The sequence below is a fragment of the Lygodium microphyllum genome, chromosome 12 (genome assembly GCF_053477565.2).
Source record: "Lygodium microphyllum isolate KBCC chromosome 12, Lygodium_microphyllum_v1.1.10, whole genome shotgun sequence".
NCBI classification, from domain to species: Eukaryota; Viridiplantae; Streptophyta; class Polypodiopsida; order Schizaeales; family Lygodiaceae; genus Lygodium; species Lygodium microphyllum.
In genome coordinates, this window is record NC_141146.1 from 61,355,565 (window position 1) to 61,375,480 (window position 19,916).

Consider the following 19,916-nt stretch of genomic DNA (forward strand, 5'->3'; position numbering starts at 1 on the left):
TGATTGGTACTTGTTTGTACCTTGGTTACTTTGGTGACAGTTTTGGGCCTGCATTTGCTGGTTTTTTTGTCACATTTGAGCTAAAAATCATGGCTGGCAGCAACGATAGTAGTAATCTAATGCACATAAAGAAGCTTGAAGGCGCACATAATTTTGCAGTTCGGCAAAAGCAGTGCTACAATATCGTGTTACAAAAGAAGCAAGCAAAGCCGATCAAAACTAAAGGGGCAAAGCCCGCGGACATGGATCAGGACGATTGGGATGAGATAAATGAGCTTGCACGCTCAACCATAGAGCTATTGATTTCCGATGCCTTGCTTCAATATTGAAGGTTTGGATTCTGCATATGCTATATGGACTAGACTGGAAGAACTGTATGCACAAAAGAGTGCTGCAAGCAAAGTGTATTGGCTGAAAAAGCTTATGGATTTGCGTATGAAAAAGGATACAACAATGTCTACTCACTTGAGTGAGTTTAACTCCATTTTCAGCCAGTTGGTTGCCTTGAAGTTCATGATTGATGAGGAATTTAAGGCTACTTTCTTACTTTGCACTCTACCAAAGAGTTAGGATGCATTCAGGACTGCTATGAGCAATTCTAATGCAATCCTTTTGTATGCTGATGTAGAGAGTGCTCTACTTATGGAAGAGATGAATTGGCAGAACAATGCCTCCAGTAAGTCTTCTAGTGCTTTGCATACTAGGGGCAGATCACAGCAAAAGGACAAATATGATAGCAAGGGACGCAGTAAATCACGTGGCAAAGATGTTGAATGCCATCATTGTGGCAAGAAGGGTCACTTTAAACATGACTGCTACAAATGGAAAAAAGAGAAAGAAAAATGCAAGAAGACAAATGATAGCAAGAAAGAGAAGAAGGACGGTCAGCCTAAGAAGAACAGTGTAAAAATTGAAGAGGTGAATGTAATCACTCATGACAGTGACAGTGGGAGTGATGTACTCTTTGTCTCTTCACACTTTGGTGCACACGCTTTACTTTCAAATACAGATAATGACATGCATACTTGGATTCTTGATTCAGGTGCTTCCTTTCATGTCACCCCTCATCTTAAGTGATTTTCCGCCTATACGGGGTCAACATGGTGTTGTCCATCTTGGGAACAACTATGCATGTGCGATTGCAAGTATTGGCAGTGTGCAATTACAGTTTCAGCAAGGCTTTTTCTTTACACTTCAGCATGTACAGCATGCACCTCAGCTCAAGAAGAGCTTGATTAGCACAAGGCAGCTAGATGATAATGGTTTTCATACCACCTTTGGTGATGGAAAATGAAAGATCTATAAGGGATCTGGGTTATTTCTAGAGATTGCAAGAGTGATACTTTGTATCCACTTCATGTATCTAGTGTGTGTAACCATGTTGTTACCGTGACCGAGCAGCCAAGCGTTTCTTTGTGGCATGGCCAGTTGGGACGCGTAAGTCAAACAAGAATGAAAGTGCTTTCTCGTTTGGGTTACTTTCCTTGTCTTCGTTATGCTGATTTTGAGCATCGTGATCATTGCATTTATGGCAAACATGCACAGACATCTCACAAAAAGTCTCTTTCTTTGAAATTTTCTCCTCTAGAGTTAGTACATTCGGATGTATATTAAATGCCAGGATTATCTTTAGGGGGAAAGAAATATTTTGTCACCTTTATTGATGATGCTACACGGAAGGTATGGGTTTATCCCATTCGTAGCAAGAATGAAGTGCTTGATAAGTTTAAAAAATTATTGGCATTGGCTGAAAATCAAACAGATAAGACACTTAAGTGTCTTCGCTCAGACAATGGTGGGGAATATGTGTCCAAGGCCTTTCAGGCATTTTGTACCAGCAAAGGGATAAAGAGGGAGCTCACTGCCCCTCATAATCTGCCCCAAAATGGAGTTGCAGAGCGTATGAATCGGACCATATAGGATAAGGTCCGTATGATGCTGTCTCATGCTGCATTACCCCATGGTTTTTGGGCAGAGGCTATTATGATAGCCGTTCACTTAATTAATAGGTCACCAAACAGGTCTTGGGGGAAGTTCCCCAAGAAGCGTGGTCGGGCAAGCCACCTTCATATGCTCATCTTAAAGTGTTTGACTGCGAGGCTTTTGTACACATTCGTAAAGAAAAACGCACCAAACTTGAGCCAAAGTCTTGTAAACGCATTTTCCTAGTATATGGTGACGAGGGTGAAATGGGGTATAGATTGTGGGATCCCGAGAAAAGGAAAGTAGTACGCAGCAATGATGCTATCTTCCAAGAAGATCGCATGGACAAACAGCCCGAAAAGACTGAGGAGGTCCATAGGGTTGTATTCCGGTAAGAGATACCTTTTGGATAGCAAAATGTGCCCGTTGTATAGCAGCAAATACCTGTTGTAAATGAACCTGTAAATGCAGGAAATGATGCTGGAAATGATCAGCCAGCTATTGCCCATGAATATGAGCCATTACATGTGCAGGAACAGCCATAACAGCAAGCTGTTAATACTGCAGGTTGAATTGCTAGGACAGAATGCTAAAAATGAAAATTTGCAAGAACAGCCAGCAAACAATGACCATTGGGTTAGGAGATCATCTAGGGCTACTAGACAACCTAACAGGTTTGTTCCTAATGCAATTAATGTGGCTGATTATGTCATGTTGACAAACTGTGGTGAACCATCTTGCTTCAAGGAAGCAATGGACAGACAGGACAGCAAGAAATTGTATAAATCCATGTTGTCAGAGATGGAATCTCTTGAAAAAAATGGCACTTGGGACTTGGTGTAGTTGCCTAAAGGGCAGAAAACCCTTAAGATCCAAATGGGTTTACAAGATGAAGGTCACTTCTGGTTCATCACCAAAGTAAAAGCAAGATTGGTTGCAAAGGGATACAAGCAGGAGCATGGAATTGACTTTAATGAGATTTTCTCTCATGTAGTCAAGATGACTACATTGAGAACCATTTTGGGCTTGGTTGCAATTGAGGATATGGAGCTCACTTAGATGGATGTAAAGACTGCGTTTTTACATGGTAATCTACATAAAGACATATATGCAACAGCCTGAAGGGTTTGTTGAACAAGGGAAGGAAAAAATGGTATGTAAACTCAAAAGGAGTTTGTATGGGTTGAAACAAGCACCAAGAGAATGGTATCATAAGTTTGATACATTCATGCAGTCCCAAGGCTTTCATAGAAGTCAAGTGGATTACTACATGTACACCAAGAAGGCAGCAGAAGGCAGCAGATGCAAATACTCAGGGATAGATCGAAAGGCTTACTCTATCTATCTTAACAGGAGTATATCTCTAAAGTTTTGCAGCATTTCAATATGGAGGGGGGGAAAACAATTGGGGTTCCATTGCCTCCATATGTGAAACTTAGTGCAGAGGACAGCCCTATATCTGATGATGAGAAGGCTGAAATGGCCAAGATACCATATGCTTCAACTTTTGACAATTTGATGTATGCTATGGTTGCTACACGTCCTGACATTGCCTTTGCAGTGGGAGTAGTTAGCAGATACATGGCAACCCCTGGCAAGAAGCATTGGGATGCAGTGAAAGGTATTATGAGATACCTCAAAGGCACAAAGGAGTTGTGCAGCTACTTTGGAAAGCCGAAGGCATTTATTGTTGGCTTTACGGATGCAGACTATGCTGGTCATGCGGACTGCAGAAAGTCCACTTCTAGATATGTGTTTACTTTCACAGGAGGAGCAGTCTCTTGGATCTCCAGGCTACAAAAGTGTGTTGCATTGTCTACTACAAAGGCAGAGTATGTGGCTGCCACTAAGGCATGCAAGGAGGCTTTATGGCTTTTACATCTGGTGGGAGAGCTTGGCATCACAGAGTTACCTCTTCTCCATTGTGATAGTCAAAGTGCTATTATGCTAGCACGGAATCATATCTTTCATGCAAAGACAAAGCACATACAGGTGAAGTAACACTTCATTAGAGATGTACTTGACAACAAAAGCATTGAGCTTGTCAAGGTGCACACACATGATAACCCTGCAGACCTTCTCACGAAGGGTCTTCCAGCAGAGCGGTTTGCTCATTGCTGATAGATGATGGGAGTTGGATAGATATATGTATTTCAGCTTTGTACATACCTAGACTTAGCTAATTCTTTTCTCCTCTTAAGGCACATTGCCTTTAGGTGGGAGGTTGTTGGGAATAAAGACCTCGTGCCTTTTAAATGTGCTCAGGTGTGAACACACCCTTAGCACTTGTACTTACAAATATATATCTATCTAAAAACCTAAAAGTACACAGTTGTCATTGTACATGAATACATGCTCACTCTCTACTTTGCTCTTACTCACTCTCTTTGTCTCTCACTGCGTGCAACAGCAGTCTCTATCTCAATCTCCGTGCCTAATCGGTCCCTACAAGATTTGCACAAGCAATGTGAATTTATTCATCATGTCTCTATCACCTTCACCTTGAGAGCTCCTAGTTTCTAGGACATGAAGCACTTCCTCCTCTTTGTCATCATTGTAGATAGGCTGACAAACTTGGACCTTAGGAAGTATCTCAAAAGAAAGTATCCTTCTTTGAGGCCCAAGTCTTCTTCTAAACATATTCCTTCTTTGGAAGGTGCACCCTGATGGTGGCAAACAGTTGGCTGAGGATGGCTACCTCTCCGTTGGGGGAGAGCATATCAACATCAAGATAATGGACTAGTGATCCCAGGCCTACATCTCAACCAGGCCTGGTGGCAGGTTTGTATGATCCTTCTGGTTTGGTTCATATAAGCATGAGTCGACTGCCCTACATTCTCAATTCTCACCCATCCTTCCCCATTCTTGCACTCATCTAGGCTCTAGCACATTAGTTTAGAACCTTTCTTTTGTCCCACAATAGGTTACCCCATCTTGTCTCACGTGAGCTTAGGCCTTCAAGATTTTAGGCCATCTTTAGCTCATCTTTATTATTCTCATGTTGTACACTCCGCACCCTGATGCTTCATTGCCGATGATGCCAGCCTATGCACCCCTCATCTTTCCACAAGTTCCTCTCTTACCCTCGGTGCTACTATGTTGGGATTCCCTTCATGCACATTTGCAGTCTGCTTTGTAGTAGCTCATGTGCAAGGATCCCCCTCCAATGCTGATGACCCGTCTAGGGAGTGCATGCCTATAACAATTAGGTTTTGCTCTTACTGCAAGAAATCCAGCCACCTTGATGACAAGCATCTTTCAAGACCAAGGGTACTTTATTGAGATCTAAGACCTCTCCTAATCCAGCCTCAGCTCCATCAAAGCAGTGGTAGTATTACTCCATGGCAATTGAGAGGGAATACTCCAGTGAGAGTGTGCAGTGGAAAAGAACAAGAGCATAGAGTAAGAAGAGAAGATGGAGACAAGATGAACACAGTAGAATTGAAGGAACAAATCAGACTTATCATGAAGGTACAAGGCTGCAATCTGTCAGCCCCTGCAAATAGATTGGGGGGTCAGCGAGGACATCAGATGAAGGTAGGAGGATGGGGACAAAATTGACAAGGGAGGCTGGATAAGAAAATGATAAGATGCTGTTTGGGGGGGGGGGGGGGGGGGGGGGGGGGGTTGGTTTTTTTTGAGATAAACAGCCACATCATGGAAACTTGGCAGGTTGTAGCTGGCCCACCTGCATTTAATGCAAGTTAGACTGCCCAAATGCTGCTGCCAGGCCTGTAAATGGCTGCCCAGTCCGCCCACCCATACTAGGAATGTCTACCCTGCCATGTGGCTCTACTGCCTGCCCAAAACATGGAGAAACAGGCTGCCCAGCTTGGGCAGCATACATGTTGAGAGAGTGCCACTGACAAGAAGGATCTCCCCCTAAAATGTGTAGAGTGAGAAACTAACAAACAAAAACTATATCAGAGCTAGTGTCGTCGTCTGACTTAGACTAAGGCTTAGAGGTAGTAGCTAGTCATACAAGGCCAATGTTTGCTAACAGCCCCTCTTCAATCCTAGATCTGGTAGAGGACTAATAGATCTGAGGGTGGCAGGAAAAGTGCCACAGTCAATGGAGTTCATCAATGATGAAATCCAGCCAAGAAGAATGACCCCCTCTCCAAATGGAAGCCCAATGCAATGAGAGGCCACGTAGGCCATTGGGAGTGAAGAGGCCTTGAACAAATCACTCTATTGATGTCCAATCAAGAATGGGGGAGCCAAGCCTCTCACTTAATCAAGAGAAGATGGCCAAGAGCTATCAAAGGCACCTAAATATACCAGAAATAAACATCTGGCACTAAGGGCCAAATGATGGGCATATTGTTAAGCTATAAAAGGCGCATTACACATTAAACCTCCATTAGCTCATTACACAGCCCAAACCTCAAATGCACTTAAGAGTGTTTCAGTGTCTCTTAAGCAATCTCCCCACTTTTGGTTGATTCTGTCTTTGTAAATAGAGAGAGTGCTAATTTACCTATATCCCTTGTCATCGCTTCTACTCCAATTGCATTCCTTGCATCCTCAGTCTTCCCCTTCAGTGGCTGTCATCTTCAACTAGCTGCTGCCCTCCATCTAAAGCTACTGCCATGGGCATCCTACAACTGCCCTTCATCATCTAGTGGATTATGTTTGTTACAAGCTTGCTAACACCATCAGTTTGCTACTCTTGGAGCCCCCACCTAGTGCCGGCCTGATCTAGTGGAGTTTTTGTGCCATTGTACCTGTGTTTTCTGCACCATCTCCTCCAGCAGCTACCACCCAATCTGCCTCCTCCCAGCTCCAACCCCTATCATCATCAACACCAGCCTATGTTTTTGTTGCTGCAGCTGATGCCTAACTGCTAGTCATCATCAACAGGTCATTTTTGAGTTTTCAGCACATTTCTACACCATCGTCTACTTCAGCCGGTGGTTGCTTCACTTGGGATCCATCTCCATTTACATTGTTGGGTATGGAGGCTGCATGTGTGACCAGCAGACTATGGCCGATGGAACTCCATAGAGGTGAAAGGAGAGAGAGAGAGAGAGAGAGAGAGAGAACTCTTCCAAGTGCACAACCTGCGAGAATGAACTGATAATAAGAAGTGATAATGAAAGTACAGCTAGGGCCTGATTATGTAGGTTGTGTCTACCTAACCCTTTGACCCATATACAGACAAAGTGCGTTCACACACATGGAAAATAACTAATACAACCCCCTTCATATCAAGGGTGATTGAACCCATGACATGAAACATAGAAAACTGAAATGGGAAGGTCTTACCTCCATAGAGGTAATGTCTAATCCCGTGTAATGATTCTGGAAAGGAGATACACAAATGTGAGAGATGCAACAGAAGGATGGTCATGACATGGTCTATAGACAAGCTCAGGGACCCAAAGTAAGATATAGTTTAGAGGTGTGTCTGCATAGCTCACAGGCTAATCAAAAGCCAAGATGACTCAGAGGCACTAAGCACATGACCGAATGCCAAATAGTTAGGTATAGCATTTGGGATCAACTCAAAGGTTATGCATAAAGTGGTTACAATCCCCCCTAAAATATAACTCCTTTCACTCGAAAAGAAATGACATAAAAAGATATACAACTCATTTTGGATTGAAATCCAAGCTGAAAACCCTACAATTCTTTAAAATAATGAGGGAAAGGTCTTAGCACACGTGTGCACATGGTCAATGTCTAATTCCAATCACATTTGATATTTTATACTTTTTAATATTTTTTTATTTTTTTAACATTAGGGAGATTAACATTTCCCCTCGAACTTGTGACAACATTGTCAAGCATTGAATATGTGGCGGATCATTTCCCTCTATGTCAAAGGCAAGGCACCCGGGCAATTTTCAACTTCTTGTTGGAGACTTTAATTTGATGGAGATAGGTGCTAGCATGAAAAGCCCCAAATTTTCAAGGAAGAAAATTGAGAAATTTCAATGAAAAACTGAACTGCCCCAAATTGCATATAAATTGTCCATTAAACAAAGATGTTTTCACTTTAATTAAGGTTTTATCACAAATCTTATCTCTAAAATAATTTTTGGTCGAGGTTAAAGAAGACAAATGGGCACAACATGGATGTGATGTGGCTATGTCAGGTGACAGGAGATGTTCAGGTCAGACACGTGGCGTAGGGAGCAGGCCATAGGATGGTGAAGTAGTCAAGCATCCCTGGAGCAAGCAATTCGATGGCAAGCAGTCAAGGTTCAGAGGGAGCAAGCAGTGGGACTGGTTCAGGTCATCACATGGCAGGAGCTCGATGTCTTCAGGCAAATCTGGCGCAAGTCAAGTAGGTTGGCTGTATAGGTATGCAGGTCTTACGACGAGGCGGACTGCAGGCGTCACCTTCTCCTCCTCCTTCAACTACGACTACTTCTTCTTCTTCATTTGTTGTCGGGCTGAGTTTTGTGCACAGGGCAGAGAACGCAGGCGAGCAGTGGTAGCATTATGGAGGCAGAGCTACCAGGGCTATGCAGGTGTTAGCTAGTGAAGGCAGCGACCACACGTATCTTCCTGCTCTGATACCACAGTTGGGTATGAAACTCGCATGTGTGACCGACAGGCTATGGAGAGTATCAATATAGCTTGCTTTCTTTCTTTCTTTTTCTTTCTTTCTTTCTCATATTGCTTTCAGCTTCCGCATGCGCATCCACACAATCCACCACCTCTCAGCCCACCTCCTCAAGAGAATGGTTGTTGAACAGCCCTCCATCCCTTGAGCATCCATTGTATATCACACAACATATTGGGTTGTTCATTTATGCATTTCAGTATTCTCCATTTATTCCATTTCTTCTTCATTTAGGTGGTTGTTGGAGTTCATCTTTTAGTTGTGTCGGTATAGAGGAGGCCTGTTTTAGAAAAGGCAGCACATGTACTTCCTTGAATCAAAGTGGGGAACTGTGCAGGATTACACACGGGCTGGAGTACAACAAAGATTTTTTTGTCAGCCAGCTGGTTCCCTTGTGCATCATGATTACCGCTTTAATATATATGTTGGAAGGATCGTGTCTGCCTTTGGATTGTCTTACCTCTTTTAGGTTGCGCATTTTTGAACATTAATGCCTTACATAAGTGCATCTAGTGATGGTGGTCAAATCAACGGCAGAAAAACCAAGTTGAACCCATTTAGGCTAGTTTACTAGTCCAACTTCAGCTAGAGGATCTAGTCTGAAGTTTCATCTAGAGGATGCATGCTTATGTCTATCTTATAGGCTTCCCTTAGTGGCTTGTACCCCTATCCATAGCAATAATGTGATGATTGTTGGGTTTTATCTTTAATCTTCATAACAGCCTTCAACTTTCAGATTTTTTGTCTGCTGTTTTGGAAAGAAAGGGAGCTGAGATATTGCACCAAATCAATATCTTAATGCATGAAGTGATATTTCTTTGACGATGATACTTCCTTGGATCTTTTGGCAAAGCCAGTTAATGGGTTTCTAGGATCACCTTCAACTTATCTGCTCTGGTGTGCTGCATAAATTTAAAACGCAATAAACCAGTACTTTCCCAGTATGGATATTGTGTGCATTAATTCATGCAATGTTCAACTCTCATAGAGAGAATTGTTGTATATTCAAATAAGTGCAATGTTCAAACCTTTATTAATGTGCAATAGATTCAAGGCCAATAGTGCAATGGCTTGACTTGGACAGGGTTGTAGTCTGCAAACCCTTCTTTTTCATATCCATACCTGTACACATGTGCTTTCAAAAACGGAAAAACCTAAAGGAGCATCAAAGATAGACTGCAGCTACTTGCAATGTAATAAGTTTGTTTGTTTGCAGATCGCATCCAAGTTAGAATCTTATTGCAAGTAACGATAAATATACTTTTCAAAATAACTTTTGCTTTCTACATTTAGAAATGAAGCCAAAACCACAGCTCAATAAGATGCAACCTTCTTGTTTGTACTGAAGGAAAGCCTCATCGAGGGTTACCTTTGCATTCTCAACACACACAAAGTCCTTGTATGCTGCTGGTGCATTCAAATGAGGATTCCATAAAACTGCATCTGGCCAGCTAAACACAATAGCAAGTATGTACATAAGCATAGGGTCAACTAATTCATGTCCCACAACCAAAAACTCTTTTCGTTAGAACATGGCATTTAATATCAGTATGGCCAATACAAGAAAATTTCAAACCGCACTTTTTGTTGGATATAGAAAGTGTTTCCCCTAGACCATTTGTCAAGAAAAGCTCTTCTGGCGCACTGAGATAGATGCAATCAACAAATCCTGGAAAATTGACAATTTCCCTGAGGAAAAAGAGGAAAGAAAATGTTTAAAGCGGGGAACTGAAATACAAAAAATCGTCTCTTAAATAGTTTGTCAATTTGAGCACACAAAAAGTGGACCAAAGAAGAAGTTGGAATAAATGCAATAAAATTGATTGCAGATACATAAAATCTTCATCACTAAGGTTACCTCTCCTCAATGCCATGGATGGGATTTACTGGATCTGGAACCTTGTTTAAAGTCTCGCATCCTTTTAATCCTTTTACTGCAGCATCAGTGACAGATGCCTATACAAAACATTTACTGCCAACACTATTAAGAAGTACATCTGCTTTTTCTTGCTCATATCTTTCAGCTGTAGTCTACCTAAAGATGTCTAGAAATACCTAGATAATGAAAAGTCAGCCAGTCCATAAGCTCACCCGGAAATATGTATGCAATGCTGTTGTGAAGGAAAAGGGCTTGTCGTCTGTATTTTTTATTACAAGTTTTGTTGACAGTTTTGTTGGAGCAATAGAAACCTGTAGGAGCAAGCATCCTTTAATCAATGGGAAAAATGTTGCATGAAGAGACCAAATAAAACTTTTTAAAATTAAAATAAGTTTTCAAAATACCTGATAGGTTGCAAGAAAACCATGGTCCCAAATTCCCCTGGTATACTCGTTGTCCTTCAGCTCAAAGGTTACAGATGGACTTCCAGCAACATTTTCAGAACCAACAATAGACCATGGCAAATTGCGAGCAAATCCATGCTGAAAGATGGCAACATTTTTCCTGAGAGTTGGTAAACGGAACACAAAAGAACTCCTCTATGAAATAAATGAATGCACATTAAAAAGTCCACATAAACTTATGCAGGTGCAGGTGTCATACGTACTGCCAGTATTTTCTTTGTGCACATGTACACACCTGTGTAGGTGTTGTGGAAATCAGCTAGTTCACAATGACGGGCCAAAGACCCTGAGAAGTCAATGGTGGGTGCCAACGGCAAAAGTTGTAATAAGTTACATTGGTCGGGTACTAGGTGGTTCCTCGCAACAAGTTTTGGCCTAGGGTGTTCTATTAGCATGTAATGTCAATGGTGACCTTAGGAACTAGGTATTAATAAAAAAATCAATACTAGTACAGGCACTAATAAATACACAGGATTGCTTGGATGACAAAAAGGCCTAGCCAATGTAATTGTCAATAACAAAATTATTTTTCTGCCCACAAATTAATAATTAAATTAAGTTCATTTTCAGAATTTTAATTCAGGTAATTAATTTAATTGGCCTGAAAATTTCTGGAAAATGGGTAAGGAAGGCTGCCACTTGGCAAAACTTGCCATGCAAAGGGTGGAACGGCTGTTTGGGCCTAGAAAAGAGAGAGGAAGGCTGATTTTGCAACTGTGACCAGCTGAGTGAGAGGGTTGGACTGCTGCCGACTTCTATTTGGGGCAAAATCTCTGCTGAAAAGCATGATTTTTCTGCCAAGGACGGCATTTGGAGGGTCTAGGGAACTCGATGACTACTATTCTTGGACTATCACAACATTTTAGACCCCTACAAGGGCTGACGACAGCAAATTGAGCTCCCTAATGAACTTGGCTCTTGGTTGACAGACATTTACAGCAAGGCAGCAGCTCATTTGATCAGATTTTGGCGACAACTTACAAGACTCTGAATTTTCTCTCTTCAGCTCCATCTCTATTCCTATCAGTGAATTGATAGCTTTTCTCAAGAGATCTAAGCCACATTCAGTCCTCCCACGAGGGTGCAATTGAAGAATTTCTGCTGCAAACCCCTAGTTTACAACACAAATTAGGGTTTACCAGCCACCCTACAAAGAGTGCTCAAAAATTGGAGGCCAAATACACCACATTTGTATATTGCACCCAGGGCCGCATGGAGAGAGAGAGAGAGAGAGAGAGAGACTCCCAAATCTAGGTAGGAGAAGAAAATCGAGAGAGAACTTTAAACCCTAATTTTTGCTCTACAGATTAGGGTTTACAGCAAAGAAATCTAAAATTTCTCAACCTCTGGTGATCTCAATGCTATAATCTTTGAAGCAAGGCTGTAGAAAGACTAGAGGATGAGAGAGAATGCTAAGGAGAGAGAAAATTCAGACTTTCTTCGCGAAGAACTAAAGAAAATATGTCATTTATTGTTACTGCATTGTCTCAACAACTTGTAGATGCAAAGAACAGAAGAAAATCAGTCATTTACTCCTACTGCCCTATCTTAGTAGCTTGTAGATGCTATCACCTACTGTTGATCGGTCTTCTCTTGCCCCTAGCTGCCTCAAAAGGTCCTCCAATGGCTGCAAATCAAACCAGCAACATCTCCTCCCTCTCTCTTGCAGGCTGAATCCACTCAAATGCCTCTCTCCAACCTCTAAAGACGTTTTTCAATCTTGCATGGGCATTTTTGACAAGTGGCAACCTTCGCAAATGGTTATTCCAGCATTATCCATAATTAAATAGTAATTTTCAGTCTTTAAATACTAAAAATTAATCTAATAATTATTTCAGTATCCTAAAAAATAATCTAACTAGCCAATAATTAAATTGGCTAGGCAACTTCCATTCGCGAGTGTCTTTATGCTATATTTGACCATCAGATTGGCATTAGGTACTCTTAAATGCCACTTCTCTAATATCACCAAAACTGACGCCCTGAAATAATTAAATTGGCTAGGCAACTTCCATTCCCGAGTGTCTTTGTGCCATCTTTGACCATCAGATTGGTGCTAGGTACCATTAAATGCCACTTCTCCAGTGTCACCAACTGATACTTATGGTTAAATCAATGACCTAGGCCAACAACTAGCACCAGATACCACCAAGTATGTATGCGGTATAACTTACAACAACTTTCACATTTGACATCCCGCGATTTCCTCACGTCCCGAGCTCGTAAATTTACTCTAATCCCAATTACACCTCACATGTACAATATTTACTTAACCATGTGGTTAAAATTTAATCCACACGTTAAGTGAGGTTTCAAAAATACAAGTCCTCATGATAGCTTCCGTCTCTATAGTTGTGTATATTATGAATAGGACCACCACTGCTGCAGTGCATGATGTAACACTAAAGGAGAAGTTTACTAGCAAGAAACCAAATTTGTCACATGTTTAAGCATTTGGATACATTTTATATGTACATGTTCTTGATGAGCTAAGAAAGAAGTTGGATTTAAAGGCTGAAAAGTGTGTATTTGTTGGTTATTCCCTTGAGTAAAAGGATTACATATTATAATCCAGTTATACACAAGTTATAGATGAGCACAGATGTCGTATTTGATGAGATGAGCAGTTGGTATGATACTCAAAAACATATTATTGGAGATGATGAAACAACAATGGTAATTGCAGAAAATGTGGGTCCACAGTCACAAACATTGAGTAGGAGACCAGAAGAGTCCTCTTCTAGTAAGCCTATTGACCATGGAGTAGAAGGTTGCATGGGAATAATACTCCTACAAGTGCAGAAAATGTATCACACAAGGAAAAAGAAAAAATGGTTGAGTCACTTGATGTACCAAATGTTTCTCAAGCTATTCACATGTAGATGGTGAGTCTAATGGCTTAGATAAAAGTATGGATAAAGAGTCTGGTATTCCAATTGTTTGTACACCCAATGTAAGAAAAACCAAGGCTGATGTAAAGGGATCACAAAGTGCTCCACAAGTACGCACGTCAACGAGAGTAAGTTATCCTATAAACAGGTTGACATATGATGGTTATGGTGCTCGCCATCATGCGTATATGGCGAAGGTTATAAGATCAATTGAGCCCACTTGTTTTGAGGAAACTATTGGTCATGCGCATTAGGAGAAAGCCATGGATGAAAAAATGATTACATTGGATGTAAATCAAACCTGGTATTTGATACCATTGCTTGAGGAAAAGAAAGCTATAGATTGCAAGTGATTTACAAGGTAAAACATGGTACAGATGGTAGAGTGAGCAAGTATAAGGCAAGATTGGTTACCAAAGGTTAGACTTAGACTTATGGGATTGATTGTGAGGAGACATTTGCTCCAGTGGCAAAGATTGCAACTGTAAGAGTTATCATTGCAATGGCTGCAAATAAAGGTTGGATTTTGCATCAAATGGATGTAAAGAATGCATTCTTACATGGTGAGTTGCAAGGAGTGCATGTGGAGCAACCACAAATTTATGAGAGGATGATTCACCTTGAATATGTGTGTAGGCTGCGCAAAGCCTTGTATGTGCTGAACCAAGTACCAAGAGCATGGCATGACAAGATAGCACAACACTTGTCTCTATTGGTTTTCATATTGAAAATGCAAATCACTCGCTTTATGGACATCAAAGTAATAGGGGCATTGTTGCGATTACTTTGTATGTGGATGATTTGATTGTTGGGGGTGATAATGTGCAAGAGATGGAGCATGTGAAGAGTCTTCTCAAGCAAAAATTTGACATGAAAGATTTGGGAGAGATTTAGTTTTTTCTTAGCATTGAGATGATAATAGCATCTAAGGAAATATAGCTCTCACAAAGATAGTACATCTTGGATATGTTGAAGAAGTATGGTATGGCTAATTGTAAGCCAATCTCAGTGCCATTGGATCAAAATACGACACTAAGTGTTGATGTAGGAGAGATGTTGGAGGATCCCACAATATAATAGTCAGATTAGAGAGTCACTTTATACAAGTGCCTCGTAAGCCTCATTTGAACAATGTGAGACATACCTTGCAATACCTTAAGGCCACATTGGATTATGGTATCTTTTATGAAGCTAACTCGATGGTGTAGTTATTTGGTTATACCAATGCAAACTAGGTAGGCAATGTGTCTAACAGGAAGTCCGCCAATGGCTATGTATTTTCTTTTAGGAGTGGGACTATGACTTGGAGCAATAAGAAATAGCCCATTGTTACATTATCGATAATAGAGGCAAAGTACAGGGATGCCACTATGGCAGCATGTGAGGTACCTTGGATGCAAAAGCTACTTGATTTGGAAATACAGATAGACAAGAGAGTTGTCATTTATCGTGACAATATGAGTAGTATACAGTTGGCTAGGAACCCAGTGTTTCATGCACGCACAAAACACATTGAGGTTCATTACCATTTCATCAGAAAGAGGGTCTTGGCAGGTGACATTAATCTGATATATGTGAGCACAAAGCAGTAGGTTGCAGATATTTTCACCAAGGCCCTAGGAGCAGAAAAGCTTCAGCATTTTCAAAGCTTACTTGGAGTACATGTCATGGAGTCGAGCTTAAGGAGGAGTGTTGAGATGTCAAGCTCAACACGAGTTGACAATTGCGTACTTGGATGAATGTTTGTGCATTCATATCACTCATGTGATTGGTACTTGTATCGAGATATCATTCCAGTGATACTTTACAACCGGACATCAATTAGTCCACCTACCCGAGTTGCAGGATATCTATCTAGTCACCTTTCTACTTAGTGTGTCTACACTAAGGACCGCTTGTATATTATGTGTGTTGTACTCTCTCTTATTTGTAGTAGACTCATATAGTGAAGAAGAAGAAAAAGAAAAAAAAAAAGGCCTAGAGTTTCAGCTTTCTATCTTGTGTGCATTCTCTCTGTGTGCTTTGTGTCTTGCAAGAGCTCAAGCTCCCTTCATCTTTTCAAACTATCTTCTCAAATAGTCAAAGTGCTATTGCTCTTGCAAAGAATCTTATATATCATACTAAGGCAAAGCACATTGATGTTGCTTACCATTTTACTCGAGAGTAGGTATGAGTTGGAGTAATCAATTTGCACTTTTAGAGACAATCTTGCTGATATGTTTGCCAAAGCCTTGAATGGGGAACAATTAAGGGGCATTAGTCAAAGCATCGGTATTGGTTCTTCCAATTGGATCTAAAGAGGTGTTGGAGTGTCAACTCCAATGTGAGGCCCCTAAAGATGGATTCTCACAAAATAAACTTTTTGATTGTAATGATAACTCTTAAAATATCCTAAATAGCAAAAATAAAAATATTAGGGTTCCTGCTGCGACATGGCGATCAACCCTCCCTTCTGGCTTTACGTCAAATTCTAAGAGCAGGAGTGAGAATTTTAAGGATCTTTGTTATCCATGCAAATTATGGCACCTGGCTCTGCATGAATTGCATGGGGACACTTTTCGCCCACTTTGCATGTGCGTGGTGCAGTTTTCACCCACTTTAAATACATGAAAAGGCTGAAGGTCATTTTGCCCTCTTTTTCTTATAAAAAGGACACATTGAGAGCCTCTCTATACATTGTTTTGGCTCTACTTGACCAAGACGCTTCTTGCAACAAAAGGGAAGCTGTTGCTGCTGTTCTAAAGCCATTTCTGCAGGTTTGCAGCTGATTATTTACCTTACTTTACCGTTAAGTTGGTACTTAAACAGACTTTACTGTGTGCACCACTTATCTCTTGTATTTTCAGTATATAATCAAGTCTTTACACTGCTGAAACAGCTTTCAATTGTGCACAGTTTGTGCATGATTCTCTCCCTGATTTGTGGTGCATTTGTCTTTATCTTTATCAGCTGTAATCTCAGTCTAATATCAATTTAATCTCTGCAGTATCTTGCTGTAATCCAACCTTTTAATCTTTGTGCTACCTTGCTATAATTCAACCTTGTGTGAATAATCTGAAGTTTGGTTCTTGTTCCAAGCACCATCTATTAGCATGCTTTAGTAACTTTGGCAATGCAAATATCAGATTGCTAGCACACTTGGCCTGCTTATGTTCTGTATAGAAGGTTTTATAACTTGATTGGTTAATTTGCACTCTCTTAAGGTGAATGCTCATGAAAGGAGAATTGTTTGTGCAAGATGACAACGAGGATAGGCATGAAAGTTCATGGTATAACATGGTCATGTATGAACTGAACAAAGAACTATGATAAGACTACTCATGATGAGAAGTGCAAATTTTGCAGCACTGCCTCCTGATTCAGTTCACACATTGTGCTCCTGGTTGCATGTCTTTACACATTAATGTTAGTATCATTTCAGGAGACCCAAATTGAAGTGCCCAACTTGAGGGCATGTGCTGCACACTTGCCATTGTTATTTACACACAAGGAACCATGAATTTCCTGATGGCCCCTATTTCAAGTATTACACACATGTTGCCTAGTTACATTGATAATCAATGAATGAGACATGCATAGTAATATACAAAGCAGGAGATACCTGCTGAATTGGGCCTGGCCCAAACTGAGGAAAGCAATGAGGTATACCTCCACTGGACACATACATCCCAAATTTAGTGTCTGAGCACACAAAAAACAGGTAACACACCATTGCTAGAACATATAAATAATTCTAATTGCTCTTGTGCTAATACTTAAAGCTTTAAGAAAGGGGTTGACTCCTAAGCTTGGATTTGAGCATAACAAAAGATATACATCTAGAAACAAAGATTGCCACCAAAAGAGCAAATACACAAAAATGAGAAGCAGATCAACATTAACTGGTACTTATGATTAATATGCAGGTCGAAAATCAATGCAACCTTTTCTTGGGCAGAAAAAGAACCAACGCAACAGGCCCATCCACTTTTCTCCTATAGGATTTCCATAAGCATAATCATATAACTAGTCCGAAAGGCCTCAAATTGTGAATTGTGTGTAACATGCCAACCTTATTGGCTTCTGTCCATTGAATACAGCATCTGGTCGTACAAAGAGCAGGTCTTTTGAGTTGGCCAGCTTCCATGATGTCACACAGGCTCCAAATATGTAGATCTCAGCCTGACTATTGTAAGATAAGAATTCATAATTGATGAGCTGAACAAACGAGGCTTTTGCAGCAGGAAGAAAGAAAATAAAAGACATTTCCACACCTGCCACTGGAGTCTAGAATAACAACCTTGGGAAGCGCTCCTTCTCCTTCTTCAACTGTAACTCCCGCACAGCTCACTTCACTTTGTAGCTTTCCAACTTGTCTATGGGAGATACAAAAGTAAATTAATCAATGCACAAGAAAGCCTTTTGACCCTCAGCATATGTTCATTACCTCTACAGATCATTTTGGCTTGTGCATATTGTAAGGGGCTATATATAGCAATAAAATCCACTTCATAGTAGAATTAGCATCAACTATTTATGATACAGGACATATGTTGCCATGTTGCTAGTGCATATACACACATGTCTGTGTCAATGTGTGGTGGATCACACGAATGCAGTGTGCATGCATGCAAGGCAGATCCCTCACTTATTGCTGATTGTAAAGAGTAATACAAAATACACATTGGTTTTCTAAACTCTGCATGGAGTAGAAGGTTTCTAGTTTTATTGGCAGTTGAAGAATCTCAAGAAAGTTATTTCTTTGTCAACAAAAACTATTGGATTTCTACTCGATAAGACGTTTTCATGTACAGAAAGGGTCTCACAATTTCCCCAAGTGCGGAAGATGTGCATGCATAATAGGCCTCTACCTATAGCAATTAAATACACAGGTCAAATGCATCTCTATTATCGTTTTACATCATCCACAACAGAATATACCGGACGAATCTGGACGTGTTAAAAGAATGAGCCAGGGTGCTCTAGTACTGTCTCAATTTTAGACGACCAGAATTTCTGAGTGATTTTTTTAAACCTTAGTCTCCTAGACATCCAAAGAAGGCTTGGAACAGTATTAGACAGCAAAATGGTCGTAATGACACTTGCTAAAAACTGTGAAAAAGTAAGTTACAAAAACAATTACTGATATGCATTGTCTGTGTTCATGCATGGACCAATGGCACAATGCAACATTTGTTGTCGCACCGAAGTGATACTCGAGACTGGCTAGGATTTTGAGCTTTATTGATACGTATGATTTATGGCATTAAGTAGTTTCTCAATTGACATCTAGGGTTGAACCTTTTTAGTATGGTTGCCATTGAATTCAGCAGATTAAATTTGCCATTGTCTTTATCTTCATTGAAACATAGAAAGCTCTTCCATACATGAAACTGAGAAAAGAAACATTGGTTCTGCCCTAAAAGGTGAGGAATGAAACAATTGTTTGTGCTAATCAGTTTTGCAACAAGTTGAATCCATGTGCATTGCCACTAACAGGAAAAGGCCAAAATCATCCTTGTCCCTCTCTCTCTCTCTCTCTCTCTCTCCAGAGAAGATCACTAAAACTTTGGATGATCAATCTTGATGATAAAATTTGTGCACCTACTAGATAGTGGTTCCATCCTGTTAATGCATATACCACAGCAAGCAGCTTCTGTCACAAACGCCATAATTTTGTGCGTGTGTGTGCGTGTGTGTGTGCATACCCTGTAGAGGAGAGTGATGCGCAAGTGGAAGACATCCTCAGGAACCTGCTCTTCTGAGCTGCTGGAAGAAGAAGCTCCGATGGTGGCAATAATTTGGATCTGAAAACGGAAGAGCGAAGGGGTGTGGATCCGCGACAGCTAGAGAACGAAAGAGGCTGATGAGAAAGAGAGGCCCAAGAGAGAGAAGAACTGGGCATCGTCATCATCAAGTATAAGAAGAACCCAGTTTTGGCTCACCACACAAAGCTAGCAGTTGACATGCAAAATAAAAATGTTAGGAGCACAGTGTGATTGATGATTTCAGAATCTTTCAAACATATTCCTTAGATTCCTCACTCCTCTGAAAAGGGCAAGTATCTATCATTTTTTTGCCAATGAGCCAATGCCCACTTGGTAGAGGTGGGTGTGTGAGTTCCAACTAGTCCCAAGATCATATTCCTCCCAGATGTTGCACACGATCTCGAGTGGATGTGCGAGTTTTTGCACTGACCATCCTTC

At 40.8% G+C, this 19,916-nt stretch overlaps 1 protein-coding gene across 3 annotated transcripts in view; it reads right to left on the reverse strand.

Annotated features, from left to right (window-relative positions):
* The window catches only part of LOC148027818 (Galactose mutarotase-like superfamily protein), a 31,587-nt gene extending 11,905 nt beyond the window's left edge, over positions 1-19,682 (reverse strand). For 2 of the 3 annotated variants that reach the window (XM_087689524.1, XM_087689523.1), the window contains exons 1-9: positions 19,419-19,682; positions 17,985-18,086; positions 17,783-17,896; positions 17,333-17,384; positions 10,781-10,918; positions 10,589-10,687; positions 10,356-10,453; positions 10,079-10,186; positions 9,867-9,948 (exon numbers count right to left, since the gene is read on the reverse strand). In XM_087689524.1, coding sequence (XP_087545650.1) covers positions 9,867-9,948; positions 10,079-10,186; positions 10,356-10,453; positions 10,589-10,687; positions 10,781-10,918; positions 17,333-17,384; positions 17,783-17,896; positions 17,985-18,086; positions 19,419-19,624 — 999 coding nt within the window. In that variant the 5' untranslated portion in view covers positions 19,625-19,682. The remainder of the gene's footprint in view (positions 1-9,866; positions 9,949-10,078; positions 10,187-10,355; positions 10,454-10,588; positions 10,688-10,780; positions 10,919-17,332; positions 17,385-17,782; positions 17,897-17,984; positions 18,087-19,418) is intronic. The other variant, XM_087689522.1, reaches the window with a different exon arrangement.
* Positions 19,683-19,916: the final 234 nt, after the last annotated feature.